Source organism: Saccharomycopsis crataegensis (assembly GCF_037102585.1).
Source record: "Saccharomycopsis crataegensis DNA, jcf7180000000073, whole genome shotgun sequence".
NCBI classification, from domain to species: Eukaryota; Fungi; Ascomycota; class Saccharomycetes; order Ascoideales; family Saccharomycopsidaceae; genus Saccharomycopsis; species Saccharomycopsis crataegensis.
Genome location: NW_027043820.1, coordinates 2,154,099 through 2,174,368, shown reverse-complemented (window position 1 = coordinate 2,174,368; position 20,270 = coordinate 2,154,099). Strand labels below are relative to the sequence as shown.

Genomic DNA, 20,270 nt, shown 5'->3' with positions numbered 1-20,270 from the left:
GACAACGCTCTGCACTATAGTACTGCGATACTAATTTCTCATTATTCAAGATATGGCCATGATATATTCAAGTTAGTATCTCTTTGATAAATACCTGCGCTAGTCACGTTCGAAAAAGCGTGAGCGCGCGCGCGCTTATTCGGTTGTGCAGCACCGGTTTACTTCATGGGAAATATATACAAAAAAGAACCATAGAGACTGTTTTTTTTATTTTACAATTATTCAATTTTCAATTCAAATCATCAATTATTTAAAGCTGTTGGAATAACTTGCACATTACTAGTGTATAAGATAAAGAGCTCGGGAATCCATTTTCCATCCGCTCCATACATTGATACATGTTTTGATCTAGCTTCAATTGAACAAGAATTTGGCGTCTTTACATACAATGACAACGTCTAGAAGGCGTTCCGCTGCCGTCAAAGACGAAATGGAAACCGCGAATGAAAAAATATCTACATCAAAAAGGCCTCAATCAAGAAGATCAACTACTCCTGTACCTAATGAATCAAAAACTGGGAAAGAAGAAATAGCAGCAGATGCTGCAGACACTGAGGAGATTGATGCCAATGCCGAAATTGAAAAAGTAGTTAAAAGACCCTTCAAATTGATCAATAATCTTCCTATCTCTGATTCTAGGCCAATTTACAGTAAGATAAGGAATCCATTATCGATTAAAGATAGCGCAATCTTGTATACTAGCTTGCAAACATCAAGACAGTTTTGGATAGAGGGAAACTTCTTTGAACTATACTGGTCAAAAGCTCAAGAAAGACAACAGAAATACGCCAATTCCAAGATAGAGGCACAGCAGGGAAAACCAGATAAAAAAATCAAAGTTGAAGAAGAGGAAGAAGATGAAGAAGAAGATGACGAATCGAAACAAGAAAAAAGATCGAACATCAGGGACCGTATGAATAAATTATGCGATTGCTCAATGGTTGTTGGTCCACATTTATTCGATGTTAGATTGTTCATTCTAAAAAATGATGAAATTGAAAAGCAATATGAAATATCTATGAAGCAGAAAAAGGAGATAAAACTTCAAAAAAGATTGGCTAGAGAAGAGGACATGAAAAAGAAGCTGGAACTTAAGCAGAAAAAATTAGAGGAAGATAGAGAACGACAATTAAAAGCAGTCCAGGAAGTAAAACCAGATTCAGGGGACATGAATAACTTACAACCAGCAAATAAGAATGATTTGAAGCCAACGGGATCGGTTAGTAATGATTCAAAACAAATGACAGGCAGCAGTGATCTGAAACCAATATCAGCAGTTAATAATAATCCAACACCTGTTGTGGCGAATAATGGCCTAAAACCAGTCATTAAAAATGGTAGTCAGCTGAATATAGTACTGCCAAATAATAATGCTCCTAAAACATTAACAGAAAAAGCTAATGACCCAAAACCAGTCACATCTGATAATAATGAGCTGGGAACACCATCATCAAATAATAATGATAATAGCTCCAAGGTAATATCAACAAATAATAACAAAAACTCAACCCCAAGCACAGCAAACAACAGTGCTCTTCAAATCTCATCATCTAACAGCGACAAATCAAAAGAAACGTTCGTAGGCAACAGTGACTCAAAGCAAAATACAGCAGATAAGATTAGCCGACCAGTAGCCGATGCTAGCCCAATTAACCCGGTAACTAAGGATAGCCCAAATGGACTCAAACCAGCGAACCCAAATTTGACAGGTGTTTCCAATATAAAACTCATTCCTGCATCGAATGCTCAGACCAGTGAAAGTAACAAGGCTAACAGTGGTTTTGGCAATACTGTTAGCTCAACAACACAGGCACCAACAAAAACATCGAGCATTCCAATAACCAATGGATCCAATAATAGTACATCTAATATTCCTGTGAAACCCAGCACGCAAACTTTGCAAACGCAGCCATCCGCATCCTTGGCTCCAAAACCACAAAAACAGCCTGTTGCAAAATCTAGACCTTCCAATGACATCATGCAAAGCCCGGAAAATACGATTATGATTCGTAACTTGAACTCTATTGCGAGAATTGATCCATATTTAGATGCATTGATGAAAATTGTGGCTTCTGGCAAGTCCTCACCTCAACAAATTCATGAATTCCAAGGCTATATAAAAAAGGCTAGAGATATGGGCAGACGAGGTATTGATGACCCAAGAATTTTTTTTGAAATGATTGAGATAGAAGCTAAACAAGAAGCATCAAAGAAGTTGAATAATGCAAATTTATGGCCAGGAAATAATGGGTCTTCAACATCACGAGGGCAATCAATATCTCTGCCAAAGCCTGTTGGACGTCCGAAGAAAATAAAAGAGCCTAAACCACCCAAAGAACCAAAAGTGAAGAAAGTAAAACCACCAAAACCCGAACTGTCTAAAGAGCTTAAATTGACAGCCTTTCAAGAAAGATATTTAAAGGATGCTGATTTAGTGTTTGAATATAGTGAAGTTCCAACTGAAAGATTTAGAATTCCTAAAGAATCTATTATTGAGGAGGTAGGAGGAAATAAGCTCTTAATATCTTTTATAATGATTGAAGACAAGAGGTCTAAAGAACTTTTGAAAGAGCTTACTGAAATAGAGGAAAAAAAAGAGAAGGAAGAGAAAATTAGGAAGGAGGAAGAACAAAAGAAAAATGAGGAGGAGGAAAAGATGAAAAATGAAAATAAGAAGATGAAGAACGAAAATGAAGATGTTGTGATGAAGAACGAAAATGAGGATGTGGTTAAAGATGACAAGAAGGAACTCGAAAAGAATAACGAGGAAAAGAACGCAGATAAACAAGTTGGAGGTATTCTGGAGAAGACGAAAGCACCATCTTCTAAAGATGTGGACGATAATAATGAATCTTTGAAGAATGAACAAGACAGAGATGAGGACATGAAGGATGCTAATGAGCATCCCAAAAAGGATGAAATTAAGGAATCCAAAAAGGATGATCTGAAAGAAGATGATGAAGAAGTTGACAAAAAAAAAGACAAAGAAGCTGATGAAGAAGGCGACAAAGAAATTGTGGATGGTAAAAGTACTGGAGAAAAAAAACAGGATGAAGATAAAGGAAAAGGTAAGAAGAAACCAGGCAGAAGAAAAGCAAAGAAAAGATTTGTCCCAAGGAAGAGCAGAAGACTTGCATCCAAGGAAAAGAAGCAGAACAATCCTATTGATTCGGATTCAGATGACGAGTCGGAAAACGAGACCTCCGAAGGATATGAAAACGAGGAAAATTCAGGGAATAATGAAGACAAAAATAAGGAATTTATTAAATACATCACTATGACTGTGATGCTCCAGGATGTTCCTGCTAGGTTCATGGAGTTGATTCGGAATAGTTTCATCGACCAGGAAAAAGTCTATAAGAAGATGGAACTAATAATTGCGAATGGTATAAAAACTCCTTCATATTACTTGTGGTACACTGTTGATGGTTTACAAGATGAAAACATATCAGAAAAGTTGAGAAAAAACCTTATGGATGCTGAAAATGCAAAAGAAAAGAAAAAGTATAATAAAGCTCCAAAGCAGGTCCCCGCAATTTTGACTAGTGGTATTGGAGGAACACCAAACTCGACCTTAAATAAGAAGGAACAAGAAACCTCAAATACACCAACAACAGAAGCTCCAAACTCAGCAGCAAATCCTAATGTACTGGGAACTTCAAGCTCTATCAAGATCGAGGAATCTAATGATTAGTATAACTGTAAAATTACTTGTGTAATATATTTGTATTTTAATATAGTGTCATTTATTTTTTTCTACTGCGGATGTGGCTATAAATTTTGATGGTCTACGCATTGTTTTGCTTTTTCAACCATTTGGCGTATGATCCACGAAATGCAACTTTTTTTTTTTTTTTAAAAAAAAAAACGCGCGTATCAATGCTTGTGGTACAATAATCAACCAGGAACAAAACCGCGATTGCTGAATTTAATTGAAGATTGAGAATGTCTTCTGTTGTCTCTCCGGTATATAATCATCGTAACGGTTCATCTATTGATGAACTTGATTCAAGAACAACCAAAAGGATGAAAACTAGACACGAAAATGATGACGAAATTGATTTGGACAAATACAACGATGGTAATATTGTTAAAATCAAATTGAAGAATTTCGTCACTTATTCTAAAACTGAATTCATTCTATCCCCAACATTGAATATGATTATTGGTCCCAATGGTACTGGTAAATCCACCTTTGTTTGTGCTATTTGTCTAGGCTTAGGAGGCAAGCCTGAATTGTTGGGCAGACAAAAATATGCAGTGGATTTCATCAAAGAAGGCGAAGACTTCTGCTTCATTGAAATTACTTTGAAATTTGATCATCGTGATAAGAAAACTATAACCATCAGAAGAGAGATGACTAGAAGTCCTAAGGCTAAATCGAAGGAAAAGTCTGAGTGGTTTGTTGACAATGCTAAAAAGGATGAGAGAGTTATTGCTAAACTCTTGAAGCACCTAAATCTCCAATTGAACAACTTATGTTGTTTCTTACCCCAGGATAAAGTGTCTTCATTTGCTGCTTTGAAGCCTGAGGCATTGTTAATGGAAACTGAAAGAGCCACCGATCCTCATTTATTGGAGCAACACGAAAAGTTGATTGAATTGGATGCCTCTAGATATGAAATCAAGAAGGAACTTGAAAGAAATGAAGAGAATTTGGCCAATATTGAAGCCAGCCGTGAAAGATTGAAAGAAGAGGCGGAAAAGTTTTTGAAGTTCAAGCAAAAGAAAGATGAATTAGACCTTCATGAAAAATTGCTTCCTTATGCGATTGTCAGGGATCGTAAAAAGAAGGCTGCAAATTTGAAAGAAAGAAGGGATGCTTTGCAAGCCAAACACAAAAAATTTCTCAAATTTGCCAATCCTTTGGATGAGCGGACTTCACAGCTTGAAAAAGAAATCAATAAGAAAGGACGAAAAATTGAGAATCTCAAATCCCATGTTCTGGACGTGAAGAATGATCTCAAAGAAAAAACAAAGCTCAAAGCTGATATTGATAGGACAATTGAAAAGTATGAATCAGAAAAATCAAAATTGCAAAGCAGATCTGAGCGTAAAAGAGAAGAATTAATGAAAGTTATTGAAGAAATTTCTCAAATAAAAACGGATTTGCAAAATATTCCAGAAGTTGATGAAGCAGAGTTAAGGTCTGTTCACCAAAAGAGACTCGAAGCCCGTGAAAAGCAAGGTGAATTGACTCCTGAAATCAATGAGTTGAAAGACATCATTAGAGATGCTAAGAGCAAGGCTGATAGAATCAACAATAAAATCTATAATTTGCAAAAACAAATCAAATCAAATGATAAGATTGGTGTTCTTGATAGAATCAAGTCAAAACAATTTCGAGACACAAAGTCCGCAGTACTACGGGCTAGACAGAATCCCCAATTGGCTCACAAATTATTTGAACCGCCAATTTTGTCTACCAATATTACTGATGATAGATATGTAAAATATTTTGAAGCGTTGGTTGATAACAACACTAAATTGGCATTCACTGCTAAATCCCAAGAGACGAATGATCAAGTGAGCAAAAGTATTTTTGGTGACATTAATGTATCAATGAGAGTTCCAGGAAAGACTTCAGGTAGAAATTTCACAGATGAGCAAATTAAAAAGATGGGCTTTGATGGTTATTTAATTGACTTCATTAAGGGTCCGGAAGAAGTCATAAAAACTGTTTATGAAAGTATGTATAATGTTCCTGTTAGGTTGAATGACATATTACCACAGCAATTGGAAAATGCACAAAAAGTCGGTAGCAATGGAAAACCAATGTTCGGGATTATCTGTGCTGGTGATACAATTTACAGAATCACTAGATCTAGATATGGATCAAAGCAAGCTGTGTGTTCTGCTGAGCAAATAAGAATATTTAAATCCCCGTTATTTGGTAGTAAAGATATCAATGATAATGCTGAAAAGGAAATTGATAATTTGAAAGCTCAGTTGTTGCGAATTAACCAAGAAGCTTCTCCGCAAAATGAAAGACTTTCTGAATTGAAATCCCAGCTGGATCAATATAGGGCCGATTATGATCACTGGAATAAAGAACATGGTAAAATCAATGGGTTGAGAAGTAGCATTCATAATCTCAAAAACAAACTTGAAAGAAAAGAGACTGCTCGTGATGCTTTGATTCAGGAAGCTGAAAAAGATATGAGTTCCACCATTGTAAAAGTTGAAAGGAAGATTACTTCTCTTCTTCAGAAAAGAATCGAAGCTATTGAAGAATTGGCGATACCAGTGGTGGAGATTAACAAATTTTCTTATGAATTGACTTCTCTTGAATTTGAAAAAATTGAATTACACAATAAAATGGTCTCTATGGTTAAGATGGGTGCTGAATTGGATGGTTTCAAGGCCAGATTTAAGGATGAAGTTGAAAAAGCTACGAAGCAATATGATATTGCAAGAAAATCCAATGAAGTCAAGAAGTTGAAGGCTATAACAGCAGAATACTCTGAGGAATTAAGACTACAGATTGGTGAATTGGCGGCTGTTTACCAAGCCGAGGACCATTTAACAGAGCCATATATTGTTGCTAGGATTGAAGCAATAAAGGATGAAATCGGGTCGCTTGAAGATGCTTCTTCTTCCTCTATTGATAAATTACAAACTATTGAGAGAAAATTGGAAGAGATCGCCAAGATTGTCCCAGATCTCAAGGCCAATCTTGCCATGCATGAGAAACAAATTAACGAAATTAAAGGTCCGTGGGAAGAAAGACTTGATAACTTGGTACAAAATATTTCCAAGAATTTTTCAAAGAAGTTTGTGGCGGTGGCCAGTGCTGGTGAAGTTATATTGAATAAAGCCGCTACTGGTTTGAAAGATTGGAAATTGGAGTTGTTGGTTAAATTCAGAGATGAAGGTGAGTTGAGGGTGTTGGATCCATTTATTCAATCTGGTGGTGAAAGAGCGGTGTCGACTATTTTCTTCATGTTGTCTTTACAAGGTTTGACAAGTTCTCCATTCAGGGTTGTGGATGAAATTAATCAAGGTATGGATCCAAAGAATGAAAGTATTGTTCATAAATATATGGTGGAAAGTGCGTGTCAAAGTGATGAGCAAGGCAATTACTCGCAATACTTTTTGATCACTCCTAAATTGTTGACCAATTTATTCTACCATGAGAAGATGGCTGTTCATTGTATAATGGCGAATCACAAAGTTTCCGATGATTTTTGGAGATAGCGTTATTTTATTGAGTAGTCTTCTTCATTTACTTCTGTCTTCTTGCGTCCATTCACGTTGTATAATTATTGGCTTGTTTTATTTTTTAACTAAATAATCTTTTTATATATTAATTAATTAATTAATTAATTTATTCATTTATTTACCCAGGTTTGAATTTGAATTTATCTACTCGTATGTTATGTTATGGTTTCTTGGTCTTTTATTTTATTTTAATTATGGGAAAACATATATTTTTTGTACCTTTGTTTTAAGAAATTTCGTTCTTAGAAAAAAGCAAAAAGGCTTTCAGAAAATGAGATATTAATTCTTTTACGACACTAAAAGTATTTTTTTTTTTTTTAAAGAGAGAAAGAAAATAAATAAAAACAGAAATAAAATAGAGAAAATTAGGAAAAATTAAAAAATTAAAAAATTCATACTGATGATACAAGAATTGAGGTTTTTAACCAAGTCAAACAAACAAAACATATAACGGGACGTAGCGATTAGCCAAAAAATTCGAACCCATTCATTTATTTCTTCTTGCCATTCTTTTTCTTCTTTTTCTTTGGCTTGTTCTTACCCTTATTGGCACCATTCTGGGTTGGAGATTTTGGGACTTCCGTTGCTTCTGGTTCACTAGCCATGGTATCATTGACGGCGGCTTCAGTAACTGAAGCATCAGCTTCAGCAGAGGCCTTTTGGCTTTCATCATCAGCAGCAGCAGAAGCTTCAGTCTTTGGTGTTGATTCTGGTAATTCTGTTGCTTCGGTTTTTGTGGATTCTGGCAACAATTTTGGTTCAGCAACCTCAGTGGTATTTTTTTCAACTGTTTCGATTGTTGTCTTTGGAGCTTCGGTTGTTTTAATGATAGGTTCAACTTCAGTTGGTTCAACTTCAGTTGGTTTAATTTCAGTTGGCTTAACTTCAGTTGGTTTAACTTCAGTTGGTTTAATTTCAGTTGGTTTAACTTCAGTTGGTTTAACTTCAGTTGTAGTAACTTCAGTTGGTTTGAGCTCGCTTGTTTGAGCATTAGACAGTTGTGCAATATCAGTTGATTTAGAAGCAACGGTTTCTTTGGTTTCAGTTTCTGGAGTTTCAACAACTTTAGCTTTCTTGCCGACATTCTTCAACGCATCAACTTCTTTTTCCTTTTCAGCCTTGGTTTCATTCAATTGATCTTCAAATTCCTGTTGTTCCTTCAAGTTTTGGGTCAATTTTTCGTATAACCCTTTTCTTTCAGCCGATTCTTCCTTCAATTTACTCAATTGACCTTCATAAATTCTGATAGACTCCTTGGCATTGGCAATTTCGCTGGTGGTTCCAGTAATAATCGCGTCCAATTCAGCTTGTTTTGAAGATTCTTTAGCAATAGCATCGACGGTCTCAGCATGGGATTTTTTAAGCTCACCAAGTTCCAGTTGTTGAGTTTTCAACTTCTCTTCTAATTGGGCCAATTCTTTCTTCTTGTCACTCCATTGGTTTTCCAATTCCCCAATATTGACAGTCAACAACTTTGATTTGGTTTCAAATTCTGCCTTTTGAGCTTCCGCCACTTTAATATTCAATTTGGTTTTCTTTTGATTGGAAACAAGCTCTTCGATTTCTTGCTCTTTTTTAGATTTCAAGCTTTCGTGTTCCTTGATCAAGTTTTCCTTGTCAGTGTCGAATTTTTCCTTTTCTTGTTGTAATGCTTCTTCATGTTGCTTCTTGGCATCTTCCAAACCCTTGACATGTTCTTCCTTGGCAGTAGTTATCTTGGCTTCCAAATCAGAAATCTTGTTCTTCAATTCTTCAATTTTAGAGTTATACTTGGTCTCCTTTTTGATGAACTTGGTGTCATTTTTTTCCTTCAACTTTTGCAACTTGGTGTCATGTTTGGCTTGACGTTCTTGCTTTTTGTATTCTTCATACTCTTCATCGGTCATTTGTTGCTTTTTGGCATTGGAATCCAACTTGACTAATATTGGGGCAATCTTAGCCTTAGCAATGGTAAGAACATCCTTGTGCTTCATCACTAATCCAGCACCGACGTCAATGTCTTTATTGCCAGAAGCGGAAGCCACAGGTTCTTCGGTTTCATTTTCCTTTTCATTAGTTTCAGGAGCCTTAGATTCGGCGTCTTTGACAATTTCATCTTTAGCTTCCTTTGGTTCATCGACAACTTCTGAGGACTCAGTAATTGGTTTCTCAGGGGAAACTTCTTCAACTTCATCAGCGGCCTCTTGTGCTTCATCTTCAACTGGCTCTTCTAACTTTTCAGTTTCTTCGATAGCCTTTTCCTCGGCGACTTTTTCTTCTTCGGCTGGTTTTTCTTCAGAAGATTCTTCTTTTGCCTCTGGAGTTTCTAATACTGGTTCAGTTTCTTCCTTCTCCTTCTCTTCCTCTTCTTCCTCTTCTTCTTCTACTACTTTTGGTTCAACTTCCTTATTGACGATGGCAGCGTCCTTGACAGATGGCTGGGAAGGTTCAATTTCTGAGGAGGCTGGGACATTTTCAGCGGCACCGGTCAATTGTTCTTCAGCTTCATTGATTGACTCCTCTTCCTTGGACTTGACACTTTTTCCTTCAGTTTCAGCAGACGTTTCTTCAACTGGTTTGGATTCCTTGGCGACAACAGGTGCTGGAGCAGAGGTAAAGAAATTTCTAATGGAAAATCTCTTGGAAGGCTTGTCGGTCAAATCTTGGGTCAATTTAGTGCCGGAAGTGAAATCTTTTGGAGTCTTCGATTTCTTTTGCAAGTCTGGCGGATTATAATTATCCTTCAAGCTGTCAGAAGGCTTTTCTTTCTTTGCTTCACCGGTTCTAAAAGGTGAACTGTAAGTTTCTGGAGCGGCAGCTTCCGGTTGCTTATTGTCGGTGGCGGACTTAGATTTGCTACCGCCAAACAAGGAAGACAAAAACGATCTTTTCTTAGGTTGAGGGGTATCAAGGGCCGCAAAAGGATCTGGTTTCTTAGCCATTTTGAAATACTGGTGGTGGGTGGGGTCAATGGATGGGAATTAGGGAAAAAAAAAAAAAATTAAATTAAGAAATGTTGGAAGGATGAAATTTTAATTTTTTTTTTCTGCTGTCGTTGTTGTTGTTGTTGTTGTTGCTATCCACACAAAGGTGCTATTTACCCGTCATTTGCCCGAGCCAGCATTGTGGATTTCCGCCCAACCCAGCAAGATTGTTGATGCTAGCTAGCTGTTGTTGGCGTTACACAATGTTATAATAACCAGTTGCTAGCAAGGCTGGATTTACATATACAAAAAATAAAAAAAAAGGGTGTAAAGAAAACTCCCCAGGAAACATCATCATGACCACCAACCTATCTGCCCAACACCCAGCCAACCTCTTTCCGGTTTGGGTGGTAACTCATTTTGACAGCTTCGTGTCGTGTGGCGATCATTAGCTGCGTCATTGCACATCCTCCGAGTCTACAAATAACCAGACTCTAATAGTCAATGTCCTCCTTGGAAGCCTTCCTTTCACCACTGGTAGTGCTGTTGTATGTTCTTTCGACACTCACTCGCTGGTACACTGGTTTCCTTTCCTGTTCGATGGTTTCATCTTTCAGAACTTGGGTTTGTAATTCCCTATCGGGGTTGGGCTTTTGGATTTCCAGCTCATTATTTTCTAGTCTGAAGGCTTCTGAGAATCTTTGGTTCTCCAATTCTTTTTGCCTTGTCATATTGTGTAGATCAAAATTATTTTTCCGTAGAGACTCTTTTGAAACCCGGCCATCTCTTGATCTCTTCACGGTTCCTTTGACCAAATATTCGGGATCTTCATCTAGAAGTTTTAGCAACTGTTGTCTATATTTATTTACTTGTTCATCGATTGCGTCTTCATCTACTGGTTCATCACCTTGCAACTCTGCGGCCTCCTCGAGCTTGTCTCGATACTCCAAGCACTTGACTTCGAGGAGACGCTTCTTCTCGTGATTTATAATTTCCTCATCGCCTTTGAAATTGAGCCGCTGTTTGAGTTTCAATTCGTTCTTCTCGTTGGTGAGTTTCAACTGTTTGCGATGCTCATATTTATTTGACTGTGCACTGTATTTTGAGTTGGAGTGTGACTTCAAATTGCCCAAATTCCTTTGGATGAAGCCACTTGTGGAAGATCCTTTAGCAGATGGTAATCCTATACCGTTGTAAGACATTATTATGGGTATTAATCGATGGCAATTGCATGGATCTTCCTCCTTGTACCATTCGACCAATTTTGAGACGCAAATTGGAAAAAAAAAAGCCGCGACTCGTTTTGTCATGTGATATTTTTTTGCTTCCATCACATCATGACTCTCACACTCTTTGACCCTTTTAACCACCGTCGTTGTTTGTTGCTGTGGAGGGAGAGTAGTGGGGGATGATTGCCAATGTGAACAGGGACTAGTCTAGTCAGCTTTGTGTTGTTCTCTTTGCAACAGTTGGCTGTTTTTTATTTGCATTTACATGTACATGTACGCTACGCTACACCCAACCGTGCGTGTCCTTGTATTCGGTGTCATAATTCGTCGATTTTATTTCATAGGCATTACCTGTTCAAAACATATGAATAGCATGAATTGTGATCTCAAAAAAACTGTAAGATGGTGTCCAAGAATACCAATCAAAAGTTCCTCCTAACTTTCTCAGGAAGTATCCATTTTGAGTGGCTTCAAGATGATTACAATGCATTTCAACCCCATTGTGACTCAAATTGACATCATCAGTACCATATATTCTATGACTCAATTACCATTGTAGTTATCATTATTATTCGTATCATCATTCCTTTTCTTTTTCATCGCGTGATATCCTCTTACGGTGATGTTATGTTGACAGAAATCTCGAAGATCCCTGAAGACTCAAAAAAAAAAAAAAAAAAAAAAAAAAAAAGGAAAAAAGAAAAAATAAGGAAAATTCCAACCACCACATCAATCCAAACAGGACCTATAAAAACATCTACAAAATCCCTCGATCCATTCGTTACAATATCCGAAATGGCTTCTATTCCAGATGCTGATGGAGATATTGTCATCAAAGACCATCAAGACAAAAGCCATCCCCTTGATTTGGACAGCACACTGAGTGAAAAAAAGAAACTTAAAAGGCCAAAGATCGATGAGATTCAACAGAAAAAGGACCAAGTGACCAGAGAATTGAACGAACTTAAATCCAGAATAGAAAAAAGAAGATCAGCCGTCATCGAGGAACCACAAGAGTCTAGTGATGATGAAGATTTTGTCGATATTCTCGATTCCGCTTTCAACACTTCTACCGCAAACGCTCTTGATAAGGATACTTCTGCGAATTTGAACGAGTTTGACCAATTCTTAGAAGAACACAAGAAAATCGATGATAAATTAGTCAAGACCAAGCAATCAAAGATATTTCTACTTCGAAACAAAACCAAGAAAATCAGAAAAAGTAGTTCTGTCTCATCTTTATCTTCCAGACTTAACGATACCCATAGTAATTCAATATATGGGTTAGATAACTCCTCCAAAGCATCATTGCCTGGGAAACTAATTCGCAGAATAAGTACCAGAAAAGGAGGTGTCAGGGATAATGCCTCTATCTTAACAAACTCAGTGTCTCATAACAACAACAGCGAACTTCACAAACCTCCAACTCTAGAGGAGGTTTCATCAGAAACCGAAAACGAACTCGAAGACAAGGAAATCATAACGTACAAGAAGGTTTTCCGGAATAACAGAGAAATAACTGGCAAGGAGTTAGATAAAGTTCGTACTACTCAGAATGTTAAGAAAGGCATGCCAGCAGAAACAACAATTATGGATGATTCAGACGATAATATCGAGACTTTCCAATTCCAATTTCAATTCAGCAAGATAAAATTGAACGAAGAGAAGTTAAAATTTAGCAAAGAAGTCAACGAAACCGTTGAGAAGCATACGGCTGACGAGGCGAAAGTCACGAATACAACAACCACATTGATTAGCAATAGTCATAATGGGAAAATTACTACCACAACAATCAAGCCAAAACAGGCAAACGGCAATAAAGGTTTACTAAGTGGATTGGGGATTAGCAGTGGGATCGCCAGTATTTATGGCTCTCTTTTTGGCTGGAAAAAAAGGCAATAATGCTTTAGCGTATGAAATGGCATGATCGCTTCACATATTTTTCTCTTCTTATTTTTAAGAGGACAGATCAAGGCTGTTTGACCAGAACCAATTTTTTTATTTTTAGTTTTTTTTCAGTCAGCAGAACCAGGATTCTCATTTAGTAAATCCATCATATTACCGATGTTATTTTTTCCCCCATCCTAATTACAGATTTCAACTTCAACTTCATCACTACTTATTCACATACTATTTGATTGAGTCTATTATGCCTCTTCACCTGGATTTAAAAAGGAAAATACTAAGACACTGATCGTCATTTCATGAGCTGAAAATAGTCTCCGTTGCCCTTCATTTCTAATTATCTGTTTTTTGTTTTTGTTTTTGTTTTTTTTTTTCATTTCGATCCCCTTATTTCCGTTTTCAAGCTCTTCTCCATTTTATCGTTTTTTCGTCCCCCTTACTTTGTTTTTAGTTGTTTTTTATAAACATAATATCTCTTTACTGCTCTGCTGTGTTCCGTTATTGTTCAACTTTCTCAGTTTACCTTATTTTCTAGTTTTCTTTCTTTTGTGTGTTCACTATTGTTATACTTTTATTTACACCTTTCTTGTTCTTATTAGAGTATTTTTTTTTTTTTTTGAAAAGAATCCCTCTGTTGTATTTTTTATTAAAGATAATTTCCTTAATGAGTGATATAGACTTTGTAATTGAGAAGAACTCACAAAATGATTGTAAGTTTTACCCATATATATTGAAAAAAAAAAAAAAAAAAAAACTACTTTCCAGAGATTCGAAACTCGGACCATTTTCCATTTCTCGTACACAATCACCACCAAAAAGAAAGAATTAGGGTGCCAGTCCTGAACGATGACCGGTATCGAGTTCGTAATGTCCATGTATTGTACTGAACAGCTCATTCGCTTGAGCCAATTGCCACACAAGACCTCTCCCATTGCCGCCGGAGCGGTAGTAGTTTCTAGTGATCCTGTCCAAAGCTTCCGCTTTATGGAGCTCTCAAGAGCAGTCTGCAAGCAGACTCGTTAGCCAACTGACGTTGACTACGTGACAAACGATCCACCGAATTTCCCACCCGCGAAAGACACTGACACTACGGAATAGTTGTCTGTTTGTAAGCGGGTACACATAGAACGTCCAGGACCGGCGCCAGAAGTAGTTTTCACCGCTTGACTAAACCGGTAAAACGGTGAAGAATCGAACACTTTGCAGGCACTTCGATTTATGGTTATGAGACACTGTGGCCGTTACCCGGCTTTAATTCTACAGAATAAGAAGGATCGGTACATAACCTCCAACATCGTTGTTATTATTATTATTATTATTATTATTATTATTATTATTGTTATTGTTACTGGCGGGGAACTGTTGGGATACAGATCTGGTCATTGCGATAGATGACAATATAATCAATTCCTTTTTTCGCTACTGCTTTATAAATATATATACTATTGTCATCATAACTCTTCATGCCCCCCAATTATCGCAAAGGTTTCTCCACCTCCTCAGAGTATTTACACACACTAGAACCATCTCTGTGTCACCAGCTAGGCATTTGGATAAGGACGATAAAATACCACAAACAATATACGCGCATGCCATACCCAATACCAGTCCCCTAAAGTTTCTCCGCAGTCCAGATAGACACTCGGCAGATTGCCTTGATGACTTCGGTGATCACCTTGTATGGCACTGCGCTTTCGGCATCATGTTCAATAGCAGTATCCAAATGTTCCAATTCTTGGTCTCTGAACTCCTTGATTGTTGCTTTCAACCGTTCAAGCTCGTCACTTACTAAACCCCCTTGGTTCTCGATGATCGCCCCACCTGCGGCCATATCCTTAAGATCAATATTGCCATAATCATTCATTAATGTTCTCAATTGTTCATTATAATGACCTCCGATAACCGTCTCGACCGCCACGGTACATGCCATAGCAGCTTCTTTGGAAATCGCCCCGGTCACAAACCCAATCCCCATGGCTCCCACTTTCCAAATCGGCGTCAACAAAGAAGGTCTAACCCTGTGACGTACCTGTAAAGCATTAAAAGTATTATGATGATACACCTCCTGTTCCCACATGTGCTTCAACACTGGTCTTAAATGGGGATATTTGGCAACCAATGCAAACATTTGACCTTGGTAAATGTAATTGGCCCCCAATTCTCCAGCTTGATCCACTCTTATCACTTTATTAAGAAAATCCTGTTGAGAACCGTTGAAATTGACGAATTTCTTCCCCTTAAGCAATGCTTCCTTTTCAGCTTTGGCCTTGGCCTCACGCTGCGATACTTCGGTTAATTTTGATTCCTTTTCCTGGGCCACTTGTTGTGATATTTTTGTAAGGGTGGAGAACTGTTTACTGGGGAAAAATCTCCCCTTTGATCCCAATCTATTGCATCTTAGTAGACTACTCATGGTTTATTAGGTATATTGTTGATTCTGCAATGATGTTGCGGGACCCACATTCGTTCCTTCACACTTTTTGTAGTTGTTTTTTTTTTTTTTTTTTAATTTTTTTTTTTTCCCGAACAATCAATCATGCGATCACCATGGGGGGGTTCAGGGTGGGTATGGAAGGGGCATCCATGGTGGCCAGACATTCAATGATAAAATAGGTAATTGAAAAAATATAACTCTCATTTATACATCTATCTTCCCTGGATCTAATCCTTGCTCACTTGGTACGAATGTAAAATGTTTGGTGGGGAACCGCAGTATGTTCCATACATTTGGGTCTTTAATCCTGTCTACAAATTTATGCTATAAATGATAATCAATCAAAAAGCTCTCAAAATATATTCTTATAAACCACCAACCAATCACTGTAGAGTAGATGGTCCCCAGACTTTTCCAACACAACACAACACAACACAAAAACAAAAAACAAAACAAAATTTTAAACAAAAACAAAATTTAAAACAAAAACAAAATTTAAAACAAAATATAGTCTTTTCTTTTTTTCCTCTAGGCATCCTCTAATTTCTTCAATTTCTTCTTAATTTCTTCATTCTCCTTGAATAACTTCTTATTATCAGTGCTGATCTTTTCAACACAAGATAACAAGGTAGTAATTTGCACCCCCAAATTGGCAATATCGGCCCCAACAACTTTATCTGCTCCATCGCTTGGGACCGCCGGTTTGGCAGCGACTGGTACTGGGTCCTCGTTTTCGATAAGCTTCTTGTTGAACTCGTTCAAATTCACCAAAAATTCGGGATCTTCTCTTTCTGCCAATCTTTGTAACTTGGCTCCTTGTCTAATAACAGTATCGTTGTATTCAGCATCGTTCATATCGGTTTCATCGGAATTTTGCAATTCTCTAAACCCATCGGTCAAATCCCATTCCAAATCTGTTTCATTGCAATCATCACTGAGATTCTTCATTCTATTGTACTTGATTCTTCTGGCTTCCTTAAGCTCGCTAACCGCAATGAGAAACAACGCTGGAGAATATATCGCTTGTAAAATGTAGAAATTTATTATATCAAATGCTTGACGAGATACTCCAAATGGCGCAGATAATAAAATCATCACCCATTCAACAATGTTCAAAGGAGGAATATAAACAAACTCATCGGGAGCTCTAATGTATCTGAGAACCTTACTGCTGAATAATGCCAAATATTCATTTGACGAATGACCGACTGTCTCTTTATAAGAATTATTGTACAACGCACTAAGGATCTTCATGAGCATGACATTGATCAAGAAACGAAACACGTAATAAATGTAAACCGAGTATGGTGGGGTCAATGAGTCAAATACTGGGAATTGGGCTCCGGCAATAATCGATTTGATCATTGAATGAAGAATCTTTGGGAACATATCGATTTCCCCATCACTAGTATCGAGCCCAATGAAACCTTGGAGAAACCCAATGACGATGATTGACAACAACACGAAAAACAAGAAAGATTCCTTCATCATTTTGGCAATCACCACGATGATTACCCCGATATATTCAAAACAATCCAAGTAAAACAAGAGTCGAGTCCACATAAATGGAGCCACACAACTGAGGATTTTGAACGCGGTGATTTCATTGTCATCACCATCAGCGAAGATGGTTGTAGGGAGAAGAGTTCTGGTAATAAACGCCACAGTGATGAAAATATACATGGTGTTATTGAAGTAATTCCAGAATTTCAAATAATCCAAGCCAACGTGATAAACATTGATCAATTCATCACCCAAGAAGCAGAACGTCATCATATAAAACCCAATTTCAAACAACAAATACTCTCGTTTATCTTCACAGTTAATGATGAAAGTGAACAAAATTAAATAAATGATGGAGAAGAAAATTTCCAAATAATTCTGGTATTTCGGAGCCTTCAATCTGTTGGGGTTGAAGTGGCTTAAAAATTCGGAGCTACTGTAATTGACATCGACTTGATAAGTGTTACCGTCTTCCGCGCTCTGGACGATCCACCCTCTCCATAAATACTTGATACATTTTTGGAATCCATTGGAGGTGATCACCGGGATCGAATGAAGATCAATTGCCACTTCCAAGGCATTTTTTGCCGGTTGGTCAACGTCGTTCAAATTGACGCTGAATTTGGTGCATAACACATTGATAAACAAATAGGTCTCGTCCCTGGTGGCCATGAAATGTTCAATTAAATGCCGTGACAAATATTCACTGAAATCTTTTCTGGAGCTGCTGGTATCGTACTCATTGTAGTCGATCGTCATGATTTTGCTGTACCAGTTGGTGACCACCAACAAACAAAACACGATGCTAGATCGGTACTTTCTTGATGAGGTGTTTGGTTCGCCATCGCCTTTACCACCGCACGCCTCAAGGGCCAATTGGATAGTTTTTTTCGATTTAGCAAGCTTGCTGATATCAGAAATTGATTTTTTGGAGGTGATGGTGGTGTCAATTAATTTCTTCAAGTTCAAACAAATTCTTAGAATTTGGCGGGGGTTAGGTTTGATAAGGGCGATAATTTCATTTTCGTTCTCTATCGTTGGGAGGGGTTGCGATAAGGTATCGGACATGGTGTCATCAAATACAGAGCACCACTGTAAAGAGAAGTCAGTCTTTGGAATATTGTCTCTGAATCGGAGAAAAGTGTTTGGTAAACAGAGATCGGAAAGAAAGAGAAACAGAGTGTTGGCGTAAGGGAGGAAAATAATAGGGGGAGGGAGGGGGCCCAGAAAAACGGGCTGTATGTGTAAATCATTCAAAATGATCTGCCCTCCCCAATTCCATCCTGGACGCGGGACGATCGATCTGCTATCAATTCAGGATTAGCCTTGATTATTTTTAACTATTTCCCCCCCTTTTTTTATTTCAATATTCTTACAGTATGATTACCACAAATAAACAACTACAATATTCCTCAAATCATAATGATTCTTATTTTTATCATGCTTAACTTCTCTACCTTTCTTCTCCTCCCCTTAAAGATCGTGGGGGGTTTTTGAAAATATGTGCTCTATATAAATATATCGTTAATTAACATTACAACACTTCATACTAGTTTTGCCGATGATTGAACCCTTAGAGAGTAATCATTGTCATATACTTTGATATCTCTATCATTTGTCTTGGTAGAATGCTTCCTTCTATGGGACTTCTTTCTCTCAGGCACTGGGTCTTCTATCATTAGAGTTTTAGGGTTGGTTGTTGGAGTTAGCGATGACTCAAATTTTGACAACGGTATTAGTCCTGTATTGATGGTGGAAACCACTCTAGTGATCATTTTCGATAACGGGAACTTATTGAAATCTATATTCTTCATATCAGTACCGTCGATATAAAACACCATGTTGGCGATGATTACGGAAATCAAAAAGCTTTGTAACTTCTTGTACCGTCTTTGATTCTTCTGTTTAAACAGGATCGGTACGATAGTGTAGAAAATTTGCGATACGATTTCTTTCAAAGACCAATTGATGGCCCATTGTGGATAAACGTTACCACTGTAAATGGCTGAGAATGATGCCATGGCAACCATGATCTTGCAAAGATTCGTGCTCCACGAGTTCCTCACTTTAATATGTGTATCAATGGTTTGAAAAATCGTCATCGAGCTTAATGACGATAATAATAGTCTGAAGAGATTCTGGTTGAATGATAATAATAAGCCGGCCATCGGTATTAGCCAAGTAGACCGAATATTTTGGGAAATTTTCAACTTCTGGATTTTCGATAGATACTGGATACTAAACCCTTTCAATTTGGTGCATGTTGTTGTTAAAGAAGAATATTTGAACATTAATGCAATAGACATCGTTATGGTTTGACACATTACCTTTAATCTGGGGTGGTTTAGGTTCTTACTGGCCTTCATCAACTCAAATAACTGAATCTTGGTGATGCTAAACAACAAAAACACTAACACGCTATCCAAATACTCCCCATAATCATCAGGATACACGAAGTATAGCGAGTTGAATATTACTGTCAAGAGAGATACGAAAGTTATCGAGTTTTTCTGTTTTGCTAGTAGAGCATTGTATTTGGAAATGTTAGCGGTGAGAAACCGCTTGAGCACTGGGTTGCAATTGAAAACTATCAATCCTGACACCAAAACTTTCAAGAGTTTCTTTATTTTCTCCTTTTGGTGAAGACTCATGGTCATATTTGTGTGAGTATTCTGGTAATCGTACGTCATCAGATCAAAAGATCGCATTTCATTTCATTTCATTTTTTTTTTTTTTTTTTTTTCTACTTATTTCTTCTATGTTGTTTGTATAAACGGGGCCGGGCTCAAAGCAAATCGCTTATATAAACTTGAAATTTAAACACCCTAATACTTTTTGTAAGTCGAATATCTCAATGAAATTATAAGGAGGTAAAAGAATGGCACAGACTGTCAAATGTGTCGGGGGACCATTTGGTTAAAAAAAGTTTGACAATCCGAAAAAAGCGCCTCCAAGACACATGCATGAGTTATTTATTTAGAAGTACGCCAATTTCAATTAATAATTCGTAAGATAAAATATATATTGCAAAAATCTTCTAGATAATTACTCAAATGAGGAGGGGTTTTTTTTTTT

At 37.3% G+C, this 20,270-nt stretch overlaps 8 protein-coding genes across 8 annotated transcripts; 3 read left to right on the top strand and 5 right to left on the bottom strand. All coding sequences in view use genetic code 12, as the record gives it.

Moving 5' to 3' along the window:
- Positions 1-388: 388 nt before the first annotated feature.
- DASC09_016960 (Swc3 protein) lies at positions 389-3,694 on the top strand (the record flags this gene model as incomplete). Its single annotated transcript, XM_064995299.1, has 1 exon — positions 389-3,694. The coding sequence occupies one exon, from the start codon at positions 389-391 to the stop codon at positions 3,692-3,694; it is 3,306 nt and encodes a 1,101-aa protein (XP_064851371.1).
- Positions 3,695-3,945: 251 nt separating this feature from the next.
- On the top strand, positions 3,946-7,197 carry SMC5 (DNA repair ATPase SMC5; the record flags this gene model as incomplete). The annotated part of the gene is made up of 1 exon (XM_064995298.1): positions 3,946-7,197. The coding sequence occupies one exon, from the start codon at positions 3,946-3,948 to the stop codon at positions 7,195-7,197; it is 3,252 nt and encodes a 1,083-aa protein (XP_064851370.1).
- Positions 7,198-7,712: 515 nt separating this feature from the next.
- On the bottom strand, positions 7,713-10,142 carry DASC09_016940 (uncharacterized protein; the record flags this gene model as incomplete). Its single annotated transcript, XM_064995297.1, has 1 exon — positions 7,713-10,142. The coding sequence occupies one exon, from the start codon at positions 10,140-10,142 to the stop codon at positions 7,713-7,715; it is 2,430 nt and encodes an 809-aa protein (XP_064851369.1).
- Positions 10,143-10,618: 476 nt separating this feature from the next.
- On the bottom strand, positions 10,619-11,326 carry CWC21 (U2-type spliceosomal complex subunit CWC21; the record flags this gene model as incomplete). The annotated part of the gene is made up of 1 exon (XM_064995296.1): positions 10,619-11,326. One exon carries the CDS (start codon positions 11,324-11,326, stop codon positions 10,619-10,621), a length of 708 nt encoding a protein of 235 aa, XP_064851368.1.
- Positions 11,327-12,148: 822 nt separating this feature from the next.
- DASC09_016920 (coiled-coil domain-containing protein) lies at positions 12,149-13,255 on the top strand (the record flags this gene model as incomplete). Its single annotated transcript, XM_064995295.1, has 1 exon — positions 12,149-13,255. The coding sequence occupies one exon, from the start codon at positions 12,149-12,151 to the stop codon at positions 13,253-13,255; it is 1,107 nt and encodes a 368-aa protein (XP_064851367.1).
- Positions 13,256-14,870: 1,615 nt separating this feature from the next.
- On the bottom strand, positions 14,871-15,671 carry CAT5 (putative monooxygenase CAT5; the record flags this gene model as incomplete). The annotated part of the gene is made up of 1 exon (XM_064995294.1): positions 14,871-15,671. One exon carries the CDS (start codon positions 15,669-15,671, stop codon positions 14,871-14,873), a length of 801 nt encoding a protein of 266 aa, XP_064851366.1.
- Positions 15,672-16,220: 549 nt separating this feature from the next.
- DASC09_016900 (uncharacterized protein) lies at positions 16,221-18,263 on the bottom strand (the record flags this gene model as incomplete). The annotated part of the gene is made up of 1 exon (XM_064995293.1): positions 16,221-18,263. The coding sequence occupies one exon, from the start codon at positions 18,261-18,263 to the stop codon at positions 16,221-16,223; it is 2,043 nt and encodes a 680-aa protein (XP_064851365.1).
- Positions 18,264-18,739: 476 nt separating this feature from the next.
- On the bottom strand, positions 18,740-19,852 carry DASC09_016890 (uncharacterized protein; the record flags this gene model as incomplete). The annotated part of the gene is made up of 1 exon (XM_064995292.1): positions 18,740-19,852. One exon carries the CDS (start codon positions 19,850-19,852, stop codon positions 18,740-18,742), a length of 1,113 nt encoding a protein of 370 aa, XP_064851364.1.
- Positions 19,853-20,270: the final 418 nt, after the last annotated feature.